At 48.0% G+C, this 27,246-nt stretch overlaps 1 protein-coding gene, 1 long non-coding RNA gene and 3 other non-coding genes across 13 annotated transcripts in view; all 5 read right to left on the bottom strand.

Annotated features, from left to right (window-relative positions):
• Positions 1–18,131: 18,131 nt before the first annotated feature.
• On the bottom strand, positions 18,132–21,908 carry LOC115911962. 3 transcript variants are annotated; one of them, XR_004061326.1, is made up of 5 exons: positions 21,893–21,908; positions 21,394–21,504; positions 20,488–20,623; positions 19,557–19,693; positions 18,132–18,683 (listed from the first exon to the last, which is right to left on the bottom strand). It is a non-coding gene; the product is annotated as an uncharacterized LOC115911962 (long non-coding RNA). The 3 variants fall into 3 exon arrangements; XR_004061327.1 differs by lacking the exon at positions 21,893–21,908 and having other exon boundaries at positions 20,475–20,623; positions 21,394–21,886; XR_004061325.1 differs by lacking the exon at positions 21,893–21,908 and having other exon boundaries at positions 21,394–21,886.
• LOC115912191 lies at positions 19,765–19,855 on the bottom strand. The gene has a single exon (XR_004061335.1). It is a non-coding gene; the product is annotated as a small nucleolar SNORD12/SNORD106 (small nucleolar RNA).
• Positions 20,723–20,813, bottom strand: LOC115912190. Its single transcript, XR_004061334.1, has one exon. It is a non-coding gene; the product is annotated as a small nucleolar SNORD12/SNORD106 (small nucleolar RNA).
• On the bottom strand, positions 21,573–21,657 carry LOC115912192. Its single transcript, XR_004061336.1, has one exon. It is a non-coding gene; the product is annotated as a small nucleolar SNORD12/SNORD106 (small nucleolar RNA).
• Positions 21,909–24,998: 3,090 nt separating the features above from the next.
• The window catches only part of STAU1 (staufen double-stranded RNA binding protein 1), a 28,290-nt gene continuing 26,042 nt past the window's right edge, over positions 24,999–27,246 (bottom strand). For 6 of the 7 annotated variants that reach the window (XM_030963212.1, XM_030963209.1, XM_030963208.1 and 3 more), the window contains one exon: positions 24,999–26,790. In XM_030963212.1, the coding sequence (XP_030819072.1) occupies positions 26,703–26,790 (88 nt within the window). In that variant the 3' untranslated portion in view covers positions 24,999–26,702. The remainder of the gene's footprint in view (positions 26,791–27,246) is intronic. The other variant, XM_030963210.1, reaches the window with a different exon arrangement.

The raw sequence follows: 27,246 nt of genomic DNA, 5'->3' as shown, positions 1-27,246 counted from the left end.
CAGCATGTACGGACAAAAGCAATAAGCACATTTCTGTTTCAGGAGCTAGGGCGGGTTGTAAGGATGGATTTGCCCGGCGTCTCCTTGGCACGGAGCTGTGCCCGGAGTTGTGCCCGGAGCTGTGCCCGGAGCTGTGCCCCTTGGCAGGAGCTGTGCCCGGAGCTGTGCCCGGAATTGTGCCCGGAGCTGTGCCCCTTGGCAGGAGCTGTGCCCGGAGCTGTGCCCGGAGCTGTGCCCCTTGGCACGGAGCTGTGCCCCTTGGCAGGAGCTGTGCCCCTTGGCACGGAGCTGACTCTGCTCCGCTCCGCTCCGCTCAGCTCCGCCGGCCCGGCCCGGCCGAGGGACCCTCCCGGAGCCGCCCGGGTGTTGCGGCGGGGCAGGAGCCGGGCCCAGCCCGGGCCGAGGGCAGCGGGCGGTGCCGGGCGGTGCCGAGCGCAGCCCCCGCGTTCCGAGCCCCGCTCGCCCCGCTCCGCTCCCGCAGCCCCGAGCGCCGCTCCCGCGCTGCTCCGCGGGGCAGGCACGGCAGGATTTGGCCATAGCGAATACAAGTGTACTTAGAGGAACCGACGTATTGCTGAGATACTGGCTGAGATTGAGTCGAAAAAGTGAAAATAACCTTCCAACAGATAAGCTTTAAATACTGATTTATTCTGCAGCTTCCTGAGGCCGCAGAGCGGAAACAAGAAATATTAAAGAGAACAGTTATAATATAATCTCTGTGTTTCAGTGATCAGTCATGTCTGCCATCAGCACAAATGTAAAATGAAGAAAAATCAGGGAATTTTTTTTTATAAAGTAATAGTGATTTCCAAGTTAAATATTTTTAGAGCTGATGCTTTCATGTGGAAAAAAAGTCATATTTTACATATCACGAAAGTGAAAGTATTTAAATATAGCCATATAGTGTAGTATTTACCACACTCTCATCCAAATTGATGTATTTGGTTTATAGATGGCACTGACAAAAATGTATAGATCAACAATTCTATCATTTTTTATCTGATAGTCAACTGGTGCAACTCTCCTTGTAACCAAAGGCCCTCTGTCTGCCTTCGCGCGATCGCTCATGGCACACACCTTATGTCATCTATTTAGTCCTACCTTTAAAGTAGCATTTTACTGAGTCACTTTTGAAAGTCAAATTCAAAAGTATAATTTTAAAAAAATCTTCCTTTTAAGTCTGAATAGCCAAAGTCCTATAGATTTCTTATAGAAAGCAAATAATTTAAAATTAAGCATATAATATGCTTGAAGAGCATTTCTTTCTTATTTATGTACAAAGATGTAGCTCTCATTTTGTGCCCAATTAAAAAGGAAATATGTTTAATTTATTTTAATGAAATAAAGTCTGAATATGAAGTATGTATCTATATATGTGTGTGTGTGCATAATACACATATATATAATGTAAGCACTGGGAAATCTACTCTAACTTAAAGCTATGGTAGACTAAATCTGTACTCATTGCAAAGGAAAGGCAGTGCTTGGAAAACATAACGCTCACCAAATCCTATAGATCCTAGAAAGACAATTTAATTTTTGTTTGTTTGATACGTGTTTCCCAAAGTTCATAGTGGTTGGGGAAAACAGGCAACATCTCTTGCACTGAGCTAGAGGGGGTGGTTTAATCACTGATGTTTGGAATTCAGGTCTGCAAATTTACTGTGCACCAAGTATCAAGCAAGCTGACAGAGCCTCACCTGCTGCTGCAGAAGACATCATACCTGCAAGGACTCTCTCTGGACGTGTGATGTCTGCACTTGCTTGTATCTTACGGCATCAACATCACTTTTAACGCATACCTACAAATATATATATAGAACACACACACAAATATACACACATATATATATATGTGTGTATATATATATGTGGAAGGAGAGAGTGCAGTTTTCTAAACCAGGAGGCTAAAGATTATTTGAGTTTTAGCCTTGAACAGAGGAAAAAAGCAGTGACTTTGCAGTAGATTTCTCAGTGCCTTTTCTTAAAAACTTCACCTAAGCACACTTATGGAAAAAACCCCAACCCAAAACAAAAGAGTCTCCTGTGAAATCCACATTTTTCTGAAAGGTTTGAGAGTCAAAAAAAAGGTAGAAGAAAAAAAAAAAAAAAAAAAAAAGGCAAGAGAGAGGAAAAGAAATCCGTGGAATGCACATTCCCTTCCTGAACATGCCGGGGAGTTTCTGCCTGGGCGAGTCATGAGAAACACATCTGAGGCGGTCAGGTTGTTTGGCAACTATGGCTGTGATAAACTGTAGCCTTTTCTTCCCTTGCAGCTAATAAGAAACACATTTCTAAGGAAAACAGTCTTCTCTTCTGTAAAATTGTAATGTATTGTTAATATTTGTACCTACTGTATATTTATGTCTTGACAGAATTATGACCGGTACAGTTTATAGTAAATAACAAGGTTATGTAAAACTCATCACAAAGACAAGGTCTGTAAAGCCACGTTCTCTCTGCTGTGAGCGCCACAGAACACCTCATCCCAGAGCAAAGCTGAGTGAAGCAGCCAGGGCTCCCTCCTGCCCAGCACAGCCAGGCATCCCTGGATTTCCCTCATCAGGGCTTCCCTGGGGCTCCCAGGCAGCCCCTCCCTGCTGGGCCAGGCACCTCTGCACAGAACAAGTGCTGCCTTGGGTTCATTTGGGTCACCCATCTGGGGAGAATATGGCTTTAAATAGTTCTTGAATAAAGTACAGATGTTCCAGTTACCTCTGTACCTCCTGCTTGCCATTGTGTTGGCTTTATAAGTATCTGATGTATGGAAAAGTCATGTGACTTTCATGCATTCCAGAGTAGTCTATTTTTCTGTTCAGATTTAAAAAATTATATATATATATATATATATATATATAAATATAAATATATAACTGTATTTTTAGCAAATTTATAATAGGGCAATCAAGTCAGATTTCTTCTTTTTGTATTACAGAATAATATATTAGATGCTCTCTCAGTGTTCATTTACACAGCTGATCCCCCAACCTTTTTGTTGTTATTTTCTTTTTTTTTTTTCTGATGAAGACCTGCAACATTTCTCCTGGAAGTGCATCTGTGAAAGGTCATGGGGTTTGTCTGATGTTGTCATGTTTTCGTATTTTCCTGTTTGTGGTACTTTAACCAGGAACTGGCTGTGGGAACTGAGATGTTCCTGCTGAGAAACGTGGAGCAGGCCAGGCTCTGCCCTTGGTGACAGAGGGGAGAGGTCACCCAACACCCCTGGCTGCAGTTTCTCCAGATTTACATCGATTAAGAACAGAAAGAAGAGACAGGTTTTGAATCTAATTGTCCTAATAGTGACATGATGGAGTTGGGATAAACATCAAAATCTAGGCTCTTATTCAAGGCAGTGACCTGACAATGCTCAGGCACCTTTAGGGAAGTTTTTCCTGGATTAAAACAGAAGTGTCCAGACTTTCATTTCCCACTGGGTTTTGGTCCCAGAGAAAATCAGGAAATGAGAAAAAAATGTGGAGAATGAGAAACATAACCATTCAGAAAAGGACCAGGTTTTGATTAATTATGGTAAAATCTGTCCATGTACCTGCTTATGTAATAATCTTCTTTGCTCCTTTGTAGCTGACCTCACAGCTATATTCAGAGAAATTTAGTAAAAAGTCCAGGAGATGAATGTTCATCCTGAAGCCATCTCATGGCCTGTTGAAGGTCAGCACGATGAAGAGCTCCAGAGCCACTCTGGCTCTGCACAGACATCTCCTTCTGATTCAGCCCAGCAGTTGGGTCAGTGACCACGCTTTTGCCAAAGATGGAATTTGGTTCCATTTCCTTTGGTTTGTTTGTGAGATTTTCTTACATGTCCACTATAATAGCCAATTAACCTGAATGTAATTTGGAAAGGTGTTTGGAAAGGTGTTTCAGACAGTATCCCTCAAATGAAAGAGCCAGTTTAGCACGTGATTATCAGCAAGACCTGTTCACAAATGAAGGTATTAAAGCTGAGTGGGATTTTTCTTTCTTAGGAAATAACTAATGCAATAGGCTGCCATATCTATTGTCAGTGATCACATAAATCCCGTCAAAAGGCACGTTCCATGTCAGCAAGTTTGTTAGATCATAGTCAACAAAACCATAGAAATCTTCCAGCCAGACCAGTGCTAACTGTGCCCTCCCACACCGGGACAGGAACGGCCCAAACAGCAGCCAGCCCCTGGAAGGAGAGATGTTCATTTTCCAGCATGCATCTCACACCCCATGCTGGTCACATTTAGGCTCCTGCACTGAAACTTGGTCTTGGCCAGGCAGAGGAAACATTAGGAAAAGGAAAGTCTGCATCCAGGATGTGAATCCCATTCCTTGCTGGTGTTACCTAAGCCACAATAAGTGTCCTTTGACACCAATGGTTGGGTGCCACAAGTGTTCATATCTGTAAATACTACTCAAAATTTTGCTTAGCTTGATTCTGGCTTCATTGCTTCACTTCAAAACAAGAAGTGTTCAGTCTTAGAGGCTTAGAAGAGAAAGCAAAATCTTCCTTCATTTTAACTAGAAGTAATACTGTTGAAGGTCTGTAGGACTGAACAGGATTTACCTTTATTTTTAAAGGGGTCTTTCCAAGACTACAGTGACACTACCTTCAAAAATTAATAATAAGGCTGAACTCCAGGCAAAGATCCCTCAAAATTAGAGCCTCATGAAAGCCAGGGAGCCAAATTTATATGAAATGCCAAATTCTTTGCTGCTGTAAATTAAAGCCCATTGAGGCCAATGGAGCTGTACTCCCTGTAGATCAGTGAAGAATCTGAACCCATATCTCTAACAGCTAATGGAAAATTAAAAGCTTTGTATGGCCTCAGGGCTGGAGGTGTCTGCCCACAGCACCTCCTTGGAAACCAGCGGGGTGAGGGATGGGAAACAGAGGCAGTGAAACAGAAGGCAGTGAAAAAGGCTGGGAAAGGGGTGAATCCTTCAGGCAAGGGGGTGGCAGTCATTCCAGACTGGCTGAGAGCCCCTCCAGGGCTCTTCACTCTCTGGGGACCCACAAGTGATGTCCCAGCGGCAGGGGCTGTCCCTGCAGCAGGGCCCCAGCCCCACAGCAGCCCTGTCTGCCCTCAGCCCCTGCTGACCTGGGGGACACGGTGGGCAGGGGGGCCGTGGGTCACTTTGAGTTGTGCACAACCTCTGGTCCTGTTGGTAATCTGCATTTAAGGACATTCATCTGTTCTTCTCTAGTCTGTATTTTTCATTTAGGAGCTCTGCCATTTATGACTCTTCTTCCTGTTATGTTTTACTGCCTCCACAGACTATCTGCCACACGTAGGCTCCCACAACCCCTGGGATTTATTTTGTTTATGTCAGTTTTGTTGGCTTGTGAAGAACATTTTTTTCCCGTTCTCGGGCTTTTTGATGGTCAATGTAGAAAATCACTTTTGCATTGAACCATTCCCCACTGGAGTGTTTGTGGGGAGGGTGGGGGAGCAGCATCTGCATTTTACTTTGAATTTTGAAGCCATGATACTGTACTCAGAAAGGCCAACCACAGCTACCAGCCAAACTGCTTTCCAACTAGATTAGCATTGAAAAAACACACCCCCACCTCCTGCAGCAGAACCCTGCTCTCTCATCAGGCCAGTGGAGCAGTTTGGGAGCAAGAGGAAGCATAAGCACCGGGCGGGTGCTGCTCGGCCATGGCCCGTGCCCAGGGCTGCGCTGGCACCACGGCCGGGGCCGGGACAGCCCGGGTCCCTCCAGGGACAGCCCCGGTCCCTCCGGGGACAGCCCCGAGCCCGGGACAGCCCGGGTCCCTCCAGGGACAGCCCGGGTCCCTCCAGGGACAGCCCCGGTCCCTCCGGGGACAGCCCGGGTCCCTCCAGGGACAGCCCCGAGCCCGGGACAGCCCGGGTCCCTCCAGGGACAGCCCGGGTCCCTCCAGGGACAGCCCCGGTCCCTCCGGGGACAGCCCGGGTCCCTCCAGGGACAGCCCGGGTCCCTCCAGGGACAGCCCCGAGCCCGGACCTGCCAGGGCTGCCCAGGGACGGGAAAGCTGGGGAGTCCTTTTGAAAAAGAAAGTGATACTTAATGGCAAATAAAAACTGGAAAATATGTTTCCTGTGGCTCGGCTGGTACATTTAGATCAAATTGCTTTTATAGCTGGAAACCAAACCTGACTGCGCCCCAGGAAGGGCAGCCTGGGACCGGGGTCTCCATTGCCTTGCACAGAGTTATTTTTTAACCTGTGCAGTGGGGAATCAGTGGGGAGCCCAGCTCAGAGTGGCTGTAAGGGACAGCAGTGCTCGTGCCCAGCAGATCCTGCATGTCTTGCACAATCTTTTCATTGGGTTATATTGGAATTCACTCCTTTATATTGGTCCAATGCACCAGCAGATGTTTTCTTCCCTTTTAAGAAATGTTTCAATGCCCTGGCACTTTGGGGTGATTACAGCAACATTAGCCATATACTAGTGTACTTAGAGTCTTACATTTTTTGTAACTTTGATTTAGTCATTCTTTGTTGGAGTTTATTGACCTCTCCAGTTGTTTCTGTAAAACAGATTATTAAAAAAATCCGTGTCTTTATATGCATGTAATAGTATGAAACTGTGATCAATGTGTGACATTCAGAAACTGTTCTGTCTTGTAAAATATGTCCAAATGTCTAAGGGTTTTAAAGCAATGGTCCCTTACTACAGCCTACAGAAATAAATAAAAAGGAATGGAAAAACCTAAAGCCTTTATTGCTCTGTTTCATGGTCACATACACTGGCCAAAAATCTCACTCCTCTCCTCCTGCTGCAGCCCACATCCTCAGGCACCTGTTCTCTCTGGCACCATCAGAAATAACCTCACCAGCTCTTCCTTACCACCTGAATGGATTTTCCTTTGATTGTTCATATTTAGGCTGAGCTAGGAAGCTTTTTGTGCTTTTTGTTGCACACCATCCTCTAGACCACCTACAAACCCACAATATCTGTAATTTGAGCAGCCAGAGCGAGGTGATGTCTGCCTCACACCGGGCCAGGAGACAGCCAGCAATCGCAAAGGGCAATAAGCCAAACCCTCTGGGAGGGGGTGCACACCTGGCCCAGGGAGCTCCCCCAGCCCTGCTGGGCTCCTCCCATCACCCGCGGGGAGAGGGATCCCAGAAATGGGCACTGAACTGGCATACTGCTAATTCTTGCTTCAATAAACCCAGCAGAGCTTTTCCAGAGTTTCGCTTGGCATGCAGGGCTGGAAGTGGGGCTGGAAATGCAGCACAGCCCTCTCTGGGATGTTCCAGTCCCAGCTAACATCATCCTGAGGAACCAAACCCAGAGAGGCTCTTCAGGCATTTCAGCACAGATAAACATGAAGAAAGGGTCAGCTTTTCAGTACATTTTGATAATTTCAGAAGAGAAAGTAATAATATAAATAATTTACAAGGTATTTATAAAATATGAATTAGATTCTTCCATACAGCCTCTTTCTACTTACGTACCTTCCCTCTTACTTTCTGTAAGGAAATTGGCTACTAAGAGATGCAGCATCATTATTATTCAGCAAGCAAGAGCATTTAGAGGTAACTTTGCCCCAGAGTATCATTTTCAACCATCCAGGCACAAGCTGAGACTAATGGGTCACAGCAATGAAAGTTTGTGGTTTCTGGCTGGAAACACAAGTACTGAGCATTAACCTGAGTCCTGAAAAATAAAAGCAAATATGCGCAACACTGCATCATTGAGTTTAATCCTTATATAATTAAACAATTAATCCACATTGCTAATAGAATTTTTTAGAATTTTATCCTTTTATTTGTATCTATAGATCTACATACATTTATTTATATATCTATTTGGTTTATAGATACCTATCTATAGATATATAAAAGATATATCCAAATCACTAGAAAATAGATTTAAATTAAAAAAAAAATAAACTAATGGTTTACACTTTGCTATACCCAGTACCATTTTTCCAATGCAAGCAGACATGGTCAGTAACAATTGAAGCTAAAATGAATAGGTCTATGTGCAAACCCAAAATTACATAATGTAAAATGCTGTTTTCATGCCTTAATGATAATTAGGCTTCAAATGAACGACACAGTGATGCAGCTTTTAGCACTGTCCTGAACAGTGGAGAGGCAAGTGCTTGGGGACAGTGAGATGAAGATTGATCCAGGCATGAGAAAATGTAAGTTAAGAGCCACGAGGCTTGAATACAGCTATCGAATAAATATACAAAGTATTTCACCACTTTCCAAAGGTCTAATTGACCAGAACAATCCATGGCTTTCTCTGTTTGCTTTTCACATCAGCTGTTTTGGTTTCCAGTAACATTTTCAGACAAACAAATGCTTCTGAGGCATTTCAATATGGAGGAGAATGGCTGCGTGGAAAAAGCAGACCACCAGCTGCTCCCCTGGGAATCCAGCAAAAAGGAACAGCTGATTTCTTATTAATGTAAATGAGCTCGTTATCTGGGTTGCTTTCAGACTGAGTTCAGCAGTTCAGAGCCTCTATTCCGGGAAATACAGAATTTATGTAACAGAACTGAAGGGAAAGTGAAGGAAGGATCTTGTAAGTGCTTTTCCCAAGTAAATACTTTTGCTATTCTGGTGTCAGGGTGGATGGCTGGAAGCTGGAATGGGAGGTGCTGGGCCATACCCCGAGCTGCAGGAAGGTTTTATAGACACTGAGGTATTTAAAGAGGATGTCCAGGGCAGCAAGACCCCATACTGTGTTGCAGTTTTATTAATATATGCCTACATGAGGAAAAGTTTGTGCAACTGATACTCTCATGGGTTCCAGAATAAACTCACCAAAGTGCATTTCTAGGACTTCTTTGTAGAGAACAAAAAGCTTTTAGGACGGGCAGTCCTTTCCACCAGGGCTGCTTTGTGAGTTTCCAGGCTGCCTTGGTCATTGACCAGGAGGCCTGGGAGTGCCTGAGCTCTGCTGGTGTATTTAGCCCTGGCCCTTTGCTCCTGAACACCCCTCAGAAAACACATACCTGTTTCATAAGAAAAATTTATTAACATTAGTCAGTGATCTGAGACCTACATGGTGTATCCAGCAAGGTAATTAAGAGTGTAGCACCAATTTAATGGAAAAAAACAAGAGTGAGAAAGAATGAGCAAAAATACATTAATCCTCCCATATCTCATGTTATTCAGGAATTATTATTTTTATTTCATTCTGTAGCCCTTTTTTTAGGGAATAAAACCAGAAATCTCTCACTCTTTCTTGCCCAGTCCCTCTCCCTCCAAGACTGATGCCAAGGTGCTTTTGCCAGGAGGGGCTGGGGATATTCCCAGGGGTATTCCCTGGGGAATATCTGGGATATTCCCAGACTTCCAAATCTCAGGCTGCTCTTTTAACTATTAAACGTTCTTCCAGGGGGGGAAGCTAAAAAACCTCTGTGGGAATACTGAGCCCACACACTGGACATGCTAAGTCCATCTCGCCTATTGTGTATCTCCCTCACTCACTCTCCCTTCAGAGAAGAATCTCCCAGAAGCTTTACCAAAGTTTTTTTCATATCATTCTCTGCCTGGAACAAGAATTTTCTCCACCATGGGTGACAAAGCCTGGTATCTCTCCTTCCCTGGCTGTTACTGAAGGTATAAGATCCATATCCCCAACACAAACCATGCTGGGACTTCTAATTGGGTTTTCCTCCCACTGTAACTCCCTCTGCCATCTGTTCCTCTTTTTCTCTCAGATGACACATCCCTCAGTCACTGAGCAGTGCCATGGCAAGCCACCCAGCCCTGGAGGCTCTGCAGAGCAGCACCTTCCCTCTGCCTGTGCCCCAGGCTCAGCTCAGGGTGGGAGGTGGGACAGGAGGGGGTCATGGGCTGTGGGTTTCTGCATTCCAGCCCCCATTCCTGGCTGGGGTTTGACTCCAGATTTGCCATAGGGTTTCTTTGAAAAGGAGGCAGAAACCCCAGTGCCTCTGAAGTCCAGAGCAAACCTGGTTTTAAGCAGCAGCAGAGCTATTTAACCTCTGACACAACCAATTTTTCTGCTTAGCTGAAATTGCCCATCCCCAGCGCTAACGAGGGGCTCTGGAGCCTCTCTGCTGAGATAATTGATAGCCCCAGGCTTCAATTGGATCCAGGAACTGCTTTCCACTGCTTCATCTGAGGAGACAATAATCTGTTGGAAACATGGCAACTTCTTCTGGCCTCTTTCCAGACCTCCAGTCATGTTAGAGTTGAGCTACGGCAAATGAAAATACATTAGAATTTTAAAGTGGTACATAAGTGATTCTTGCTCATTGGGAAACTTGACGCTAATGTTGCCTGCAGCTCATACTAGTGTTTTCAGAAATAATTCATTAGCTGCAAAAATCTTCTCTTATTTCTTGGGAAATGAAACAAAAATTTAGCTGTTTTACTTTCCTTGTGGATTGCTTCCTTTCCATCCCCTTCAGCACTCTCCAGGCTGCAGAGCTGAGACAGGAGGTCTTGGAGACTGTGGAGACACAGGTGAACTCTGAGCTGCCATAAGCTGCTCGCTTCCACCATTCCTCATTCCTCACTCGTGGTGTTCGGGGCAGGTTCCCCAGCCCCACCTGGCAGAGGAGCAGCAGGACGTGTCAGAGACACGGGGACTGGTGGGATCAGACTCTCCCAGCAGAGACACACGGGCAGCACTGAGCCAGGGGGACGGGGAGAGCCACTGCTTCCACCCCCAGTAATGCTTACAGCTCCATTTTCATGGGGTAAGGAAGACCCAGGAAGATTTTCTTTCTCTGCGCTTCAGTCCTTTTCATTTTGGTCCCAGAAGAAAAGCAATACATACAACTCAATGGGAGAGCAAGAGAACAGAGTTTTGCAGATTTTCTCTGAAAGGAAATACATGAGGTGTTGAAGTCAAGCTTCACGTGCCGAATATTTAGGTCAACCTCATAATGTCTGAGAAATACAAAACTAAATTTATTGTAATCTCTGTAAGGCTCTGAAGAATTGAAGGCCTTTTGGAAAGTTGTGAAGAGCACCGAAAGCTCAGAACTAACTGCACCTACCCTGGCTGCCCACTGCAGCCCGGATGAACGCCCTGGTTCTGCACAGAAGGGGCCCAGCTGCCCAGGCACTCCTGTGGCCTGGGAGGGAAGGGTGGCACTGACTGCCAGCTGTCCCACTTACACACATCTCAGCTTTGCTGGCAAATTTAAGGAATGCTCTTTTTCCCGGCATGAGGAATTGAAACTTCAACATCTGAGCAAAACCTGAAGAACATGTGAGTGATTTGCTTGTTGTCTGGGAGAGCACTTGGCTGAGCTGCTCGAGCACAGCAGTCAGAGCTCTCGATGCCACCTGCAGACAGCCCCACTGGGGGCTGCTCCTGCAGAGCCCCCGGCACAGACAGAGCCCTCTGCTCCTCCCTGGGGCGCCCACCCCAGGGGCTCCTGCCTGGGCTGCCTGTGCCCCCTCCCCACCCAGCACATGTGTCTGGTGGCATCTGGAAGGGAACTCATTTTTTCTCCTTGGTGGTTTGACACAGCAATTAGATTGGGTTCAATTGCTGGGACTTTACCACCTGTGCTAATAGCCAAAATTGCTTTCAAAGATAGACTGCAATGTTTGGAATTTGGAGAGAGATTGCTACCCCTTTTAATTACATTTTCTGTCTCTAATGGGACAATTATAAGCATTTCAATAGCTCCCAGTCATCAGCTTTCCACTGTATGAGAGCACAGGGGAAAAAGGCACCCTCACCATCCCTTTTCTTTCCTCTCCCACCCACTAAGTTCTTTGAACAATTCACAAGTGTGTCATGTATACTCACCTCCATCCTGGCAGAGATCCTAGCAGCACTTAGGCTGCCCAAAGCCACTCCTGGAGCCACTGCACTATCCCAGCTGTTGCACCTGAGGCCCAAACTCCCAATTCAGTGACCTTCACAGGGCAGCACACTCCCAGTCACTCCTGTTTCTCAGCTCAGGTCACCTGTGCTGAAATCAAAGATCCTGTCCCTAGTGTGGAGAGCACATTGTCTCAGAAGCAGGAGCAGCACAGGAGGTGCCTGCTGGACCAGCACCAGTCTGTCACTGCAGTGATCCTCTCACAAAGGTCAGTGACTTCAGTGCTGGAAACTTCCCTGGAAAATGAACTGGAAGCTCAGGTTCCTGCTAGGTGGTACCTAAGCACTGAAGGGCTGGTTCCTTCCAGCTAGAAATCCTTTCTGCCCTTGAAACCAGAGCCCTTTAATCTAAGCAGCGTCAAATATTGTTATTGTAAGATTGCATAGCTCTGCAGATAAATACTGCATTTAACATTCCCGTGTAATGAAGTACAACACTCTGGTCAAGAATGGAAGTTTATTTAAGGCAATATAAAAATATTGCCATTAATCCAGGATGCTTGTACACTACAGCCCAGGATGCTGGAGAGCAGCCACTGTAATCAGGACTGATTTAAAGGCCTGCCCATGTGCAGCTGTCATGGGGCCACAGGGCATTTACACAAACAGCAATGACACACATATAGATGTGCATGTACTGGGTATCTACAGCCCCAGGGACTGCAGCCAGCAGAGCACAGAGCAGAAAAAGCAGGAGGAAGGGTGAGAACTTGGCCAAGATAAAGCTTGGGAGTAGGAGCCAGCAGAGAGTCAGAAGCTCTCAGGATGCTCACCCAGCCCTGTGCCCCTCTTGCCCCACACACCACAGGGGAGATGCACATTCCTGTGGCTGCAAACATCACCCACACTTGACATTTCTGCACTGAGATTCCTTCAGGACTGGCATACCTGGTTTGTGATGCCAAGAGAACAGGGAACAAAGAGCTTGGACTTCTGTAAACAAGGAATGTCCAGCCGACTGGGAAATATAAATTGATTTTCAAACCAAAATAATTTCCTTTATATTTCTTTTTTGGTTTTTTCCTTACAGTTTCTAGAAAATCGGCCTGAAAAGCTTTGCTAAGGTTTGGAGCTGTCAGCTGCAGCCCTGACACAAGCACAGACCATGTTAAACAGTTTCCACCATAAACCCCAGCAGCGGGGCCCGGGTGTGCAAGCTGCTACCAACACCCTGTCCTTGGGGAGGCTCCTCCAGGCGCCAGCAGCATCCAGGGTTTGCCTTTACCTAGTTAAACATGAATCACTGTTGTCTGATTAGAGATGATCTTCCCAGTACTTTTCTGACTAAATCATGCTGTTTTGACACACTAGTTCAAGAGCTGTCACTTTAATTATAAGAATGAGTGGTGATGCAGAAAACCAGCAGTAGCAGCAACAACAACAAAAAAAAATTACAAATCCCCAACTGCTGAAACCAGAGCTTTAATGAGATCAGGGGAGAGGCTGGAGGAGCTGCTCGCTGCACGTAAATGCAGGACAGGATGAGCATCCAGAGCATCTTCCTGAGGGGCCCTGCACAGGAATGGTGAGGGATGACAGCTGAGAAGGTGAAACAGAGAAGAGCTGCAGTTTGTAAGAGGCCGGGAGCCAAACACGGCAGCAGGGTCCCAGCCTCGCCACCCTGCTGCAGCTGGCACTGCTTGTGAGACATCAAAGTGCTGAGCCCAATATCAAATTATTGACACTTTCAGATAAGCCCAGGTAGTAATAATGAACATTTGCTACTAAAACCTTTTGGAGGATGAGTGTTCTTAAAAAAAAAACAGAAAAAAAAAAAAAAAAGGAAAAAAAAAGGAAAAAAAAGGAAAAAAAAGAAGAGAGAGTCAGTGATCTTAATACTTAAAGACTCAAAATACTCAAAATTAAGAATAAAGGACAAAAAATGTTTGGAAAGCTAGAGATAACAGAATGGTCTCAGTTATGGAGAAGTATTGCTAACTCCTGCCATTCCAGCAGAATATGCTCAACTCGCAAAAGGAACAGTTTGTCATTAGAACAACACAGCTCTTTAAGAAAATTAAATTTTTTGTTGTTCTTTTTCTTTACCTTTGGCTCCATTTCTGGGCATATTTTATCTTTTGTTTCTAAATGTGGCAGGGCTCTTTCCTTATGGAAGGAAGCAGATCCTCATTCTTCAGATGAATGCAATCCCACATACCAGGACACTCAGGGAGCTGATGGGCCTATGAAGATACCATGTAAAAAATGGTCTTTAAACACCACCTGCTTCAAATGCAAAAGAAAACTGCTTAGTCCCAGGCTGGACATTACAGGGTTAGGGTGAGGAAAAGCACAATTCCCCCATGGCCTCTCTCTTTCTCCATCCCATGTCAGTGAAAGGTTTCTCTACAAAAGAAAATCACATGGGTTCTTCAGCAGGCTGTAAAAGGATCTGGTTTTTTTGCTTGACTTTCCATCATTAAAAATTGAGATCCTCAGCTGGAGAGCAGGAGGAGGTGTAGGAACATCAGTTGAGCTTAATTCTGCTTTTGCATAAATCCGACTGGGGGTGCTGCGTGTTATGTGCGGTTCTGTGCGGAGCCAGGCGGGTGCCGGGGGAGCAGCCTGGGCACCACGGGCAGCGCTGCGCCCTGGCAGCCCCCGGCAGCTCTGGGGATGGCCCCAGCTCCTGCTTTGGTCTCGCTGTGGGAGACCTTGCTGCTGCTACCCAGCGGTGGAGGTTTTCAGCGTTGTCATGGGAACGGCTCATCCTCCAGAGCAGCCTCTCCCCCAGGCGGGGCTGCCCTGCTTGTTTACAGTACAAAGCCATTTTTCAGCAGCATTTTGCTTTGGATTTCCAAAGTTTCATTTTTTCCAAAACCCAGGTAGTAGAAATTATGGAGATCATAATGATGAATGGTGATAAAACTCCTAAAGGGAAACAGGCAGGACCCAGTATGTGTCACCATCATCAGCTGATTTTCATTTGCAGGGAAAGGGATCTGACAACTTCATTACCTTCTACTCAAAAGGCTCACTCCTGCTCTCTCTCACACACTTCCCCCAGGAATTTACCAACAGGATCTGTTTGTACAGTCACACAAGGTGTGGAGGTGAAGCCAGCACACTGCACAGCCCTTTTTAGGATGTGCTGATGCAGAGATTTGCAATGTTTTGTGTCATCAAGTGACAGTCTGTGCAGAAACAGGGCTGCTGTGACAGTCCCTTGGGGGCTAAATCTTTCATACTCCTGCATCTCCAGGCCACAGTGAAAGAAGGAAAGGCCTGGCAGTCCTACCATGCCACCAACAGTAGCTCTTGATAAGACCATTTGTTATCAGCTCTCAGGGATGAGGCAGCAGCAAAGAAAATCCGTGTGGAAGACTAGTTTTTAAAAACTACTACACAAAAGCTGCATCCTTTGTAGCTTCAGTACTCAATTCTGGAAGAATGTGGTAAAAGCAGGGTTTCCCATGATCAACAGTTTGGTTAGATTTTGAAAATGAAAAGCTTTTTCAGTAGCTGTTTCCATTCTGAAATAACCACCTGCCTTCTTTAGGAGCCGATGGCTCAATAAGGGGCTTCTGCAGGACAAAGAAAACTTTCCAGTGACAAAATGCTACTCTAATTACAGACCACTGAGAAATGAAATTGGCTTTCAGCTGGACAAAAAGACATGCTCCTGTGATTTATTCCCAACCCATCTCCGGGGATCACACCCCTCTACTCACACACCAGCAAATGTTCCTGAGCAGGCCACAGGTTAATGACAGGTTATGTTACACAGTGAAATACAAGACCTTTTGGTTTTTTCCTTAAAATCTTCCTCCTCTGGGATGATATCAACCCCTGTGAGTCTTTAATTCACAGACAGCCTGTACAAAGCCTTGCTCTCAAATCCCTACTGCACTGGCCAAAGGCTTCAGGTGCTTCCAGAGCTCTCCTGGCTCCCCACACACCTCAGCATCTGCAGCACAAATCCACAGTGCCCCTTGGTGTCTCCCTGCAAGACCTTCAGCATGGTCATTAGAGGGGTTTGTGATCCAGTTCCAGACTAGAGTTGGAGCTGGGCATTAAAACTCTCCTGGAGCCAGCCCAGCCACTCACCCGGGTGTGACAAACAGAATGACCTCAATCTCACACTGCATAGAGTTCCTGTCTGGAACAAATTAGGTTAAGAAGCTAAAGAGATGGCACTACACAGATTAATCAGACAGACAGACATTGGGAGAATATCTCCAGTCTTCTTTATTTTCCTTTATAGAAAGTATTAATATTAGTAAGCAGAATATAAGGTAATGTCAGCATGACACAGCTGATGTGTCATATAATCTTATCACTGAACAGAGAGGAAGTAACACAGCAATTAGAAGCAGCAATTAGTAATGGGCTGTGCTTTGCTATAAACTAATGCAGCAGCTAACACATGGGTCTAAAAAGAATATAATAATCACCATACAGCCAAAATATGCCTGGGTCTTTGGGAATACAAATGTTAAAACTCTCCCTATGTATGAAAATTTCTATTAAAAGCAACACCAGACAGAGAAATAATCTGTGCTATTTTTCTCTAAATGCTCATGGCAGCAAGAAACAGATCTGTTTGAGAAAAGTAAACATTTGCTTAAACATACCAGCCCAGTGAGTGACTCCAGGCTTCAGTTTAGAAAGTTACACAAGTACCAACAGCAAGATCTGTTTCTTGACAGCTGATGGAGGGGAGAGCTGGGCCTGGCCCCAGCCCTGCAGAGCCCTCAGAGCACGCACAGTGTGGCTGTGCTGGAGGGAGCCCTCCTGGCACAGGAGCAGCTGCAGGCCAGCCTTCATACAGAGCACACCTGAGCTCCATCCCCGCATTCAAACCATCCAGCACACAAACTCGGGAGCTGGCCAGGGCTACTGAAAGTCAGGCTGCTTTAAATTCAGAGTTAAACCTCCTCATCCCCACCTCTTACCAAAGCACTGTAGTAAGAGATTTTCTAACAGGGTTGTCTGTCCCCCATGGCTGCTACAGCCCAAGCAGTGTCTGTACCAGCTCCCCACACCCCAAGAGGTTCTGTCACAGCTGTTCTGGGGGCTCTGGGAACACCGCAGCAGGTCTGGGTGCTCTGGGGACACCACAGCGGGTCTGGGGGGCTCTGGGGACACCACGGCAGATCTGGGGGGCTCTGGGGACACCGCAGCGGGTCTGGGGAGCTCTGGGGACACCGCAGCGGGTCGGGGTGGCTCTGGGGACACCGCGGCCGGTCGGGGGCCCGGGAGAAATGACACCATGCGGGGGGGCTGGACCGGTGGGGGCCGGGGACACCACGGCAGATCTGGGGGGCTCTGGGGACACCGCGGCGGGTCGGGGGCTCCGGGGACACCGCGGCGGGTCGGGGGGGCTCCGGGGACACCGCGGCGGGTCGGGGGGGCTCCGGGGACACCGCGGCCGGTCGGGGGCGCTCCGGGTGCCCGCGGGCCGGCGCCCTGAGGGTCAGCAGCGGCAGCACGGCGCCCCCTGCGGGCCGGGCACGGCGCCCCCTGCGGGCCGCAGCAGCGCTGCAGGTGCCCAAAACCCCGGCCCCAGGTGCCCCCAGGTGATCAAACCCTGCCCCCAGGCGCCCCCGTGTACCCAAACCATCCCTGCAGCATTCAGGGGTTGCCTGGGATTAGTAATGTACCAACCAGGGTGGATTAGTAATCTACCAACAGTTTCAAGTATCATCCCGATGCATACATGCAATAGCAGCAGAGCTTGAAACCTGACCTGAGCAACTGCTCTTGCAGAGGCAATGGAACATGCCAAGAACAGGTTTCAGCTGCATGTCTCTCCAGCTCCCACTGGACAAGCACTCTCTCCTCCTACAGAATGTCTGCTGGTAGGTCTACTCATTACATTAATGAAAGTAATTGTATTAGCAGCAGTTCTGGTCCCTCATCAGTAAGCAGTTTTAAGAGATCAGGCTGCTTACATTAATTGAATAAGAAAAATCTCTACTCAATTTAATTGAAGACTGCTTTGAATGTTGAATAGTAGCAGATTTTCCATCATTGCTGTTTCCCACTAAGCATACATGCCAAAGCCCACTCTCAGCTCAGACTCCTCAAGCCCCACCCCAGAACCACTGAAACTGATTAATTTACACAGATGAGCAGACTGCACCTCTCCCCAGACCTGCAGCACAGCAGCAGCCACAGCCTCAGCCAAGCACTCCTGCTCCAGGGTATGTGGAGCTCCGTTGCCATGAGATACCTCTCGGCTTGAGGCAGCAGGCAGCTCCAGCACCACTCACAGCAGCACACTGGTGCGCTGTGCTCTCCAACTCCCCAAACCACCACGAGATCCACGGAATGAGCTGTTAAATGTGGGTCAAGAGAATTTCAGTTACCAGCCAAACCAACCCATTACTCAAGATTTTTATTAAAACCAGGCTTCCAACAGTACAGAAACACACTGTGCTGCAGCACCCCAGACGCGCCTTGGCCACTTCACAGGCTGCCATACACACCACTGCAGCTTTCTGGATGGCAGGGGAGAACCAAGCCCTGACTCCCCTCCTATCCATCCTCCCAATAACTGACAGCTACTCCCAGGAAAGGCTTCCTTTCCTTGCATGCTATGGCAGGATAACATGATCTGCGCCAGGCAGGGAATGCAGCCCCTGCAGACAAAAGCATCCAACTGCATTAAACATGCAGCAAGTTCCAGAATCCATTCCAGTTACATGCCTTGGACCCAGGTGACAGAAAATGTAACACCCTCTGTCTAAGCTGGCAGGACACAAATCCATCACTCCTGATGGCTTTGAGAGGTCAGCTATTGCAGGGTATGGGAATGCTGTGGCTTGAATGAGGATCCCAGGCAGCAGCATGGGAGCAGCAGAACCATCCATCTTCTTAAGCAGAACACTCAAACTCCAGCAGGGCCCAGGACACCTTTTTGTAAATCCCAAACTGTCAAGAAAACAGAGAACATTCTGTCTATCCACAGTACCACAAACAGCAAATATACAGCTTTCAAATCCACTCCAGGCCCCATAAAAACCACTAGACAACAGCTGCTCTCTAAAGAGAAGGAGTTTCCTCCTTGCCAAGCACTCCAAACAGGATGAACTCAAACTGCACTGTAGGAGCTTTCAGGGCAGGACTTGACAGGAACTAACAGGGCAGAGAGTGCCAGAGAAACATTCAGTCAGCTCAACCAGCTCCACCATTTGAACTGAGTACTTGCATCCTTTTGCTGAGAGAGGGCACAATCCTGCTCTTGGGAAACTTCAGCCTCCTTGGAGACAGAGCAGCTGCTCTTAACAGCAACATATGGCTGGAACTGGACAAGCCAGTGGCAACAGCTGATGATCTGATGAAGTTCTGTTACCCACACTTTCTCAAAAAATTAGTGAAGTGTTAACCAGACAGATTTTCAGATGTTACATAGTTTATCTTCAAGTAACAAAAAGAACACCAAAAGCAATCCCTCTCTTGGCAAACAGACACAGTGCTGAAAGCATGACTTTCATCCACTTCTCAAGACAGTGAGAACCTCCCACTGGAGGGAGTGAACCCAAAAACTATAAAGAACAAAAGTTCCCAGACTGTGCAAGAAGTACCTTGTTTTAACACTGCTTAAACAAGAGAAGACAAAAACATTACATTTATGCCCTTGAAGTTGAATTGAAATCTTTCAGACCTCACTGCCCTGAATTTGAAATCTTTGGAAAAAACTTTAACAGGAACTTCCCTGCAGGAAACTTGAACTTCCTTGGAAAAAGGTATTCTTTCCCTTTTTCTTTATTAAACCCAGTGAACACAGGTGAATTAAAGACTTACCATTCCGCCTTGACAAAGGGGCACACATGGTGGAGCAAACCAGACAATGTCCTCATCCCCACCTCTTCCTTGTCAGCTGGAGCCTGAACTTCAGGTCTCCCCAAGGCTCAACTCCCCACTTCTGCCTTCACAGTGCCCTGGGGGTAAAGCCAAAGGGAACTGTCAGCACCAGACCCTGTCAGCGTGTGGGACACAACAGCAATTCCCTGCTGGTGCATCAGACACGATCTGGCTTGAACAGCAAGTAATCAACACTGTCGCTCTGATGGGGAAAAAAATCAGTCATCACTTACACCAGCAAGTCCCTGGGAGCTGTGGCTGCACACCCACAGCAGCTGTGCCACACTGCCACATCCCTGGCAGAGCCACAGGCACTATGAGCTAATAGCAGAGCCATGCCCACACTGGCAGTCCTCTGCACTCCCTTAGCCTGGCCAGCAAGGGTCAGGGCACAAGAGCCCTGCCAGCAGCACCTCCCACAGGGACAGCTTCAGCCAGAGTGGTTCCTGCTCCTTAGTGGGGCAGCTGCTTGGGGCTGCCCATCACCCAGGGGTGTCCATGCACAGTGCCCTTAAAATGAGCCCTCTGAACACAATGCAGCAGGGAAGCACACAGGACAGAGCTGTAAGCTACCACGCTGTTCCAGCTCAGCTCACACAGGGGCAGCTTGCAGCTTCCTGGCCTGCTGGCTGCCATTCACTTTGGACATGATGGAATGGGAGGCCCAAAGGACCTCAAAGCAATGCTTCTGCAGGAGGAAAATCCCTGTACTCTCACTTCTACAATACCTAGGCTAATGCTTATCAGTACAGTCTGTAGGGATAAACTGGAAGCAACTCCCTTGCAGAAAGGTATTTCTTCCCCTTTCCCCCCCTCCCTTCTCCTTTGTAAATTTAATTAAATGTGATTCACACTTACTTCAAAGGCTTACCATTATTTGCTAGAGATTCAGGCACGGTAGAGCAAACCAAGACAATTGCTCACATCACACACCTCTTCACTGTCGGCTGGAGCCTGAACTTCAGGTCTCCCCAAGGCTCAACTCCCCACTTTTTGCCTTCAGTGCCCTGGGGGTAAAGCCAAAGGGAACTGTCAGCATCGGGGCCCCGATTTCAAAATTTTGGGCATTTGTTAATATAGGGTGTGGATCACAACAGCAATTCCCTGCTGGTGCATCAGACACGATCTGGCTTGAACAGCAAGTAATCAACACTGTCGCTCTGATGGGGAAAAAAATCAGTCATCACTTACACCAGCAAGTCCCTGGGAGCTGTGGCTGCACACCCACAGCAGCTGTGCCACACTCCCACATTGCCTGTCAGAACTATAGGCAATGAGGGAGTTAATGTAAATTCTTCCCCCAAAATGTGGCTGGTTGGCATGTTCTACAAGTACAGAGGACAGGGAAATAGTCCCAAAAAACGGAGAACAGCAATGTATGGGTGTTCTAGAGCAGAGTTCAAGACAGCCAAGTCATTTAACAGAAAGAGGCGTCAGGAAGAGATTAACAGATTATTACTGCCTTTGGCAGCCCCAGGCCTGGTGTCCACGTGGGGCTCCCGTTCCCCGCCGGCAGGCGCCGTGCTGCCCAGGCCATGAGCACCGGGACCGTGCGGTGCCCGCGCAGGAAGGGCCCGCACAGCCCCCGGGCCGGCACCACCGCCCGTCCGGGGCCCTGCAGCCCCTGCCGCGGGGCTCCTGCGGGAGGGACCCACACCTGCTCCCTACAGTGACACTGGCAACACGCGGCCCATGTAACTCAGTAACTCCTTTGGAAGAGCAAATATAAACACGTACGGGCTTAATTCGGTTCGGAACAGCTATTTCGCAGACTTACCGCCTGGCCCCGGCAGAGGCTCGCGCCTGCCGGCGCACGCCGGGGAAGTGCCCTCATCGCCGGCCTGGCTCCGGGCACGGGGCTCCCGCAGGCGCCCTGGGCTCCGCCGTCCTACGGAGAAACAAAGCACAATAAGCACCGGGAGCAGCGGACGGTCAGCGCCGGCCCGCGGCCGCTTCGCTGGTACATCAGACACGACCTGGCTTGGACAGCAATAGTCAACACTGCCGCTCTGACGGGGAAAGAGTCATCACCTCCACCAGCGAGCGCCCGGGCAGCTCCGAGTGAGCTCGGCGGGAGCGCGGCCGGAGCCCGCTCAGGCGCCCTTGCGGTCGGACCCGGGGCCCAGCGGGAGCGCGGCGGTCACACGGCGCGGCGCTGCCCCGGCCGACAGGCGGGCACAGAGACGCCTCCGGCCGCCCGCAGAGGCCCGGCCCACTCCTAGGGAAGGGGCAGGGGGGATTCCCGAACGCTCCCTGCCCGCAGCACCTGCACCCACCTCGGCCGACCCAAGAGCAAGAGGCCGCGGAGAGCCGCGCGAGGGAATTTATGGGCTCCGCAGGCCCCGCCCCAGGCCCGCCCCGCTGCCCGCGCTAAGGCGCCGCCATCGCCGCCATGCCGGGCGGTGCCTTGCGGAGCCGCTGCTGCGACGTCAGGAGCAGGGGCCGGCTCACGGCGAGGGGCCGGGTGCCCGTGCGCCCGCCCAGCGCTGTGGCGAGCTCGGAGCCGCGGGAGGGGGCGGGAGGCGCCGCCATTTCGCGGTGCCGCGCGGGGCGGGCGCTGCGCCGCGTGGCCAGGCCTGGCCGCGCTGCGGGCGGGTCAAGGCGGCCGGGGCAGGCGGAGCGGGGCGAGCAGCGGAACCCGAGGTATCGGTACGTTTGGTATCCTTTGGGATCGCCGAGCGTGGCTTTGGACACTTAATTTTCTTTTACAAAATAAAATAAAAAACAAGTTAAGAGATACTCTGCCTTGCCCGAAGGCACGGCCGCTGCAGCGCCTACGTCCATCACGGCCGTGCTCCCCATGGCTGCCAGCCCGCAGCCGCGGCAGCGCGGTGGGCGCGCCCGCGCTCGGCTTGGGGCTGTGTCGGGGGACCTGCCCCTGTCTGCAGGTACTTTAGACAGGTAAATTATGTTGCGTTAAATCGTCTGCCACTGACTAACGTGAGAAATGAAATAGAAAGCAAAGGATGTGTCTTGAATGAAAGCAGCCCAGTTTGTAACCCAAGCACCAAGTGAGCTGTGACTTTTATAGCTAAAAATTCGCCTTGGGAAGGGGGTGTGAGCGCAGTCCCGCGGCCCCGGGGGAGCCGTGCCGCATGCCGGCCCTGAACACTGCAGGTGTTCCCCGAGGCAGCGGCGTGTGCAGCCAACCGCGCTGCCCGAGCCCGGGCTGCGCCCGCCCGGGGAAGGCACCAACTTCTGTCTGGAGTAACAGCAGCGGAAGAGTGGGGTTGAAATGGAGCAGGGGCACGGAAAGGGAGAGGAACAAAGCCAGAAGCCTTTACAGCATCTGGGACTAAACGCAGGAGAGGAAGAGCTGTGTCCTGCAGGAAGAAGCTCTGGTCCAGACTGGCTCAGAATCCTGTCATGGCTCCATGCTTTGCTTTTTTTCTGTTTGTAAAATACACACTGCTTAATTCAGCTCCTGTTAAAATGATTTTTCCAAATTAAGTGTGTTTGTAGGCAAATAATTTTTGAAAGCAGCTTATCAAACAGGACTTGTGGAATAAATCTCAGTGCTGTTAATCCAAGTACCAGAACACCAAAAGATGAAAAGACAATCAAAGGAAGGACATTTTAAGAGGATTACAGGGAAAACTAATCTTGTTACACTGCAAACCCCTGTCACATGCACAACCCAAAAGGAACTGTAAATGTGATTTGTGCTGCCTAGCTTGGCAAGGAAGGGAAAGTGGGGAGGTCTGAGATAGTCAACAGCTGCAGCAGAACTTAGTATTACATTTATTCAATTTTATGTTTGGGTTTTATTCTCCTTGGCAAAACCAGGTGGAAAATATCTTTAGCTAAATTAGTTCTTCAGCTCAGGCTCGTTGGACTGAGGAAGTTCTCAAAAGGCAGCAAAAGTCTCCATTCCCAGTTCTCCTCCTTGTTCCCCTGCAGCGCAGCAGGAGCTCTGGTGCCCCACAGCCCATCCCAGGACATCAGGGGACACTCCCGTGCCCTGCCCAGCCCACAGGCATGCCCAGGGTTAGGGTAAATGGCTGACAGACACATTTATTTCTTTTTAAAGTACCACAGCCCCGAAGAATTTATTTGTATTCTCTGCCAGCCCTCGCAGGGATTCTGTCAGCATCTCCCATGTGCCAGCTCATGAGTGTCAGCACCAAACTATTCTTTTCTCTGAGCAGGGGAGACGGGAAAAGATGAACTGTTCTTGAATTGCTAAACAAATGTTTCATGTGCCATCCCCTTAACTGCTACATTTTTATGTTCAGGGTTCTTTTAAAACCAGAACTGACTATGAAGAAATCTAAACTTTGGTAGGGATAAAACCTCTGCTTTCCCAACACAATCTAAACCAGCACCAGATGCCTACAATATTCTTGACATTTGTAATACATATTGTGATTTTCCAGCAAATAGACTTTATTTTAAAAAAAGGCATCAAGAAAGCCATTAAAAGATCTCCCTGAACTGTTGGGTCAGCAGCTTCACTGTGATAGTCAAAATAAAACAGTCAGCACACTGATGGGGGCTGGAAAAACAGCTTCATGAGCTTCTGCCAAATCACACACGCTGTTCTTTTAGAATAGGAAAAATCCCAAACGCAAAATTCACAGGCTCCAGGCTGCTTCCCTTTCAGCTCTCCTACAGAGCCTTTTATAAGAATTAAAAGGTGCATTTTAGCTATCTTGCAGGCCAATATTCCCAAAAAAATTGGCAGAAATTCTTTCAGATCTTTATCTTGAAACCAAGACTGATGGATCACAAGGTCATATTTCTTCCTTGGGGAATCAGGCCTTCAGGCTCTGAATCCAGGAGTGGAAGATGGTGAGCGCAGCCCTCCCTGCCCTGCCCCGGGCAGCTCTGCGTGCAGAATGGCTGCAAGGTTAAAAGGCTGGGGCAATGAGGGGGCAATTCTGAGGAGAAACAAGAGCACTGTTTCAGCTGTGTCTTCTGCCTTTGCTGCATCAGGCACAGAGGAGACAACAGGAAAAGCAAGGGACTGTAGTAGTCAGGCAAAGCCCCTCTTTTATCCAGAGCTCACGTCAGCTTACCCAGAATCCACACGGTGCCATGGAGTGTCCCACCAGGAGGCTGTGATTGCAGCAAGGTCTGGGAGAGGAGACACTTCTCTTACACAGGCCCAAGAGGGGATCAGGGTGTTTAACAGCACTGAACAGCTCCCTGTGCCAAAGTGCCTTAATCCAGGTTCCTATAAAACACAGCATTAGCCACAAGTGACTGCTGCAGAAGAGTTCCAAGAGCAGGCTCTAGTCCCATCCGAGGAGAAAAGTCAAGTGCAGCAGATGAAGGTAGGGAGAACCTGGGCCCACTGCTGTCAGTGCACTCCCTGTTTTCCAATAGGAGTGGTTTAGTAAGGAGTTTCTGAGTTGGAAAAATTTGCAATACAAAGCCTCAGCCTAGCAAGTTTCTTTTAATTTTTAAATGTACAGCATTTTAGTTCTACAAATGTAAAAAAAAAAATTAAAACCAAAAAAACCTTTACAATGTTTGGGGCTTTTTAGCTTATAATGATCACACCCAACGTGATTCAATGCAATCTGGTCTTCAGTTCCTGTGGCCCGATTGCTTTGGATGATGCAAATGAAATGGCCAAGACATTTAGCTCTGAGACAGCACCTGCAGGAACTGCCCTCTGTGGCAGAAGTTCCCGTGGGCGCTGCACACAGGTGTAGGAACTGCTCCTGCAGGTCACAGGTAAGTAAACACTGACCGTAGCTCACACTGGACGAGACACAGACACGTGTCAGCCTGCGGGGCCAGTGCTGGGGCCAGCGCTGCTGCAGGAGCCAAGCTCTGCTCTGCAGCACTGCCCCCAGCATCGCTGAGGCAACGCAAGGCTGTGGCTCAGCTCACAAGCAAACAAGGAAACAGAGTTAAAGTCTCTACTTTGAGGAAGTCCCATCCACTGGCTGTGCCAGGTTCCTCATTTAAGAGAACTTTTAAGTTTCACTTTAAAGTCCAGTCTGAGCTCCCATTAATACAGCTGCACTAACACTGTGGCACAAATAACAAACTGTACCCACGTTACTTTGCATTCCCTTGCTCTGCACAGCACAGAACATAGAACATTCTCTATGCACTCGAGAACCACTGGAAGTTACTCCACAGCTCAACACACTGCCCAGACTAGAGCACAAGCATTACAAATCTATAAAAAAGCAGCCCCTGTGGTGGTGTACAGGAATAAACTAACCAAAAAAATTTAGTATTACCATTTATTGGTGACAAACACTACGTTTTACTTACATTCCATGGGGAGAAAAAATTCCAGCGTAAACAATGAACGGAAGCAGTACTGAACTCGCGCGGCTATCGTGCTGTACCTGGACCAATGCAAACCTCAGCGCGCACCGACCGTGCGCAAGAACACAACATCAAAAGCAACACAGTTATATATAAACATAGGTAATTTTTTTCAGCCCTACATGGAGATGTAATTAAACAGTATAAAGCACTCAAGGAAAATCAATCTGCAGTTTTATATGCACTACATTGAGATCATATCCTGTACTGTAGTGAGCTGTGAGCCACCAACACACAGTCCCTAAAACACAGCTCAGAGATCACTGAAAGTCACGTCGCATTCAAGTTCCCCTACCCCACACTCAAGAAAACTAGAAATTAACCAAAAATGATCAAACCAAGTTTAAAATTCCTAAAGTGTTTAAATTCATTCAACCATTAGATAATTAGGGCTGGTTTGCAAAAATATGGGGCTTTTTAAAATGGTGGGACACAGCCTGTTTCCAGTGAAACGCTGCTATTCCAATAAAACCAAAATAACCACATACATGGATATGATCTTCCCAAGTTAGTTCACAGGTAACATGTCAGTCTCAGAAGACAAAGTTTCTAAACTGTGCTATGGTTCTAGATACAATTAAGAAACTTTTAAATGAAAAATGTATAGTGTCATTTCAATCAAAACAACATAATGAAACTAAAAATGTATCACTGTTTGAAGAAAAAGCAACAGTTATGATTTAGACACTACAGTAGGTTGTAGAGACTGTAGCACTCCAACAGTTAGGTTACATTAAGAGGAAGCATTTGATTTTCTCTGGTGCTTTCAGGTTTGGGTTCAGTCAAGAGCCTGTTTCAGGCAGTGCTGTCCAGTGTTTGTCCCAAAGGGTTTGCGCTCGCCGGTTTGAGGAGAGGGTCACTTTCCATTTCTTGTTTCACACATCTAAAATGAGAAAACACCTGTTACTTAGGAGACAAAACGCTATTTCCACAAATAAGATACTTTAAATTGGATACAAATAATTTGATGTGCATTTAACAATTTGTTACCATATAACTGCCCTGATTTTTAATCAATTAGCACTTTGTTAATCTCACCACTGTTAATTTGAGAGCTTATTATCTCAATGAGAGGCTCAACTTTCTCTCCTTCCAAACCCAGCCAAGAGAATAATTTGCACTTCTCCATGTTTCTGCTGAAAATGAGCTTTGACCCCTGCATACCCCTTTACCTGTGACACACAAGATTGCAGGAGAGAGAGAGGAGCATTTGGAACCCCGAGGCCACTGCAGAGTCACACTCCTTACAGAGAAATGGGAAGGGGCAGCTGAGCTGAGGGAGGCCAGAGCTGCTGGGGCCCAGAGCTGTCACACAGGGCTGGGGTCACACCACAGCCAG

The sequence above is a fragment of the Camarhynchus parvulus genome, chromosome 20, assembly GCF_901933205.1.
Source record: "Camarhynchus parvulus chromosome 20, STF_HiC, whole genome shotgun sequence".
In the NCBI taxonomy this organism is placed as follows: Eukaryota; Metazoa; Chordata; class Aves; order Passeriformes; family Thraupidae; genus Camarhynchus; species Camarhynchus parvulus.
This window is presented reverse-complemented; position numbering and strand designations above follow the sequence as displayed.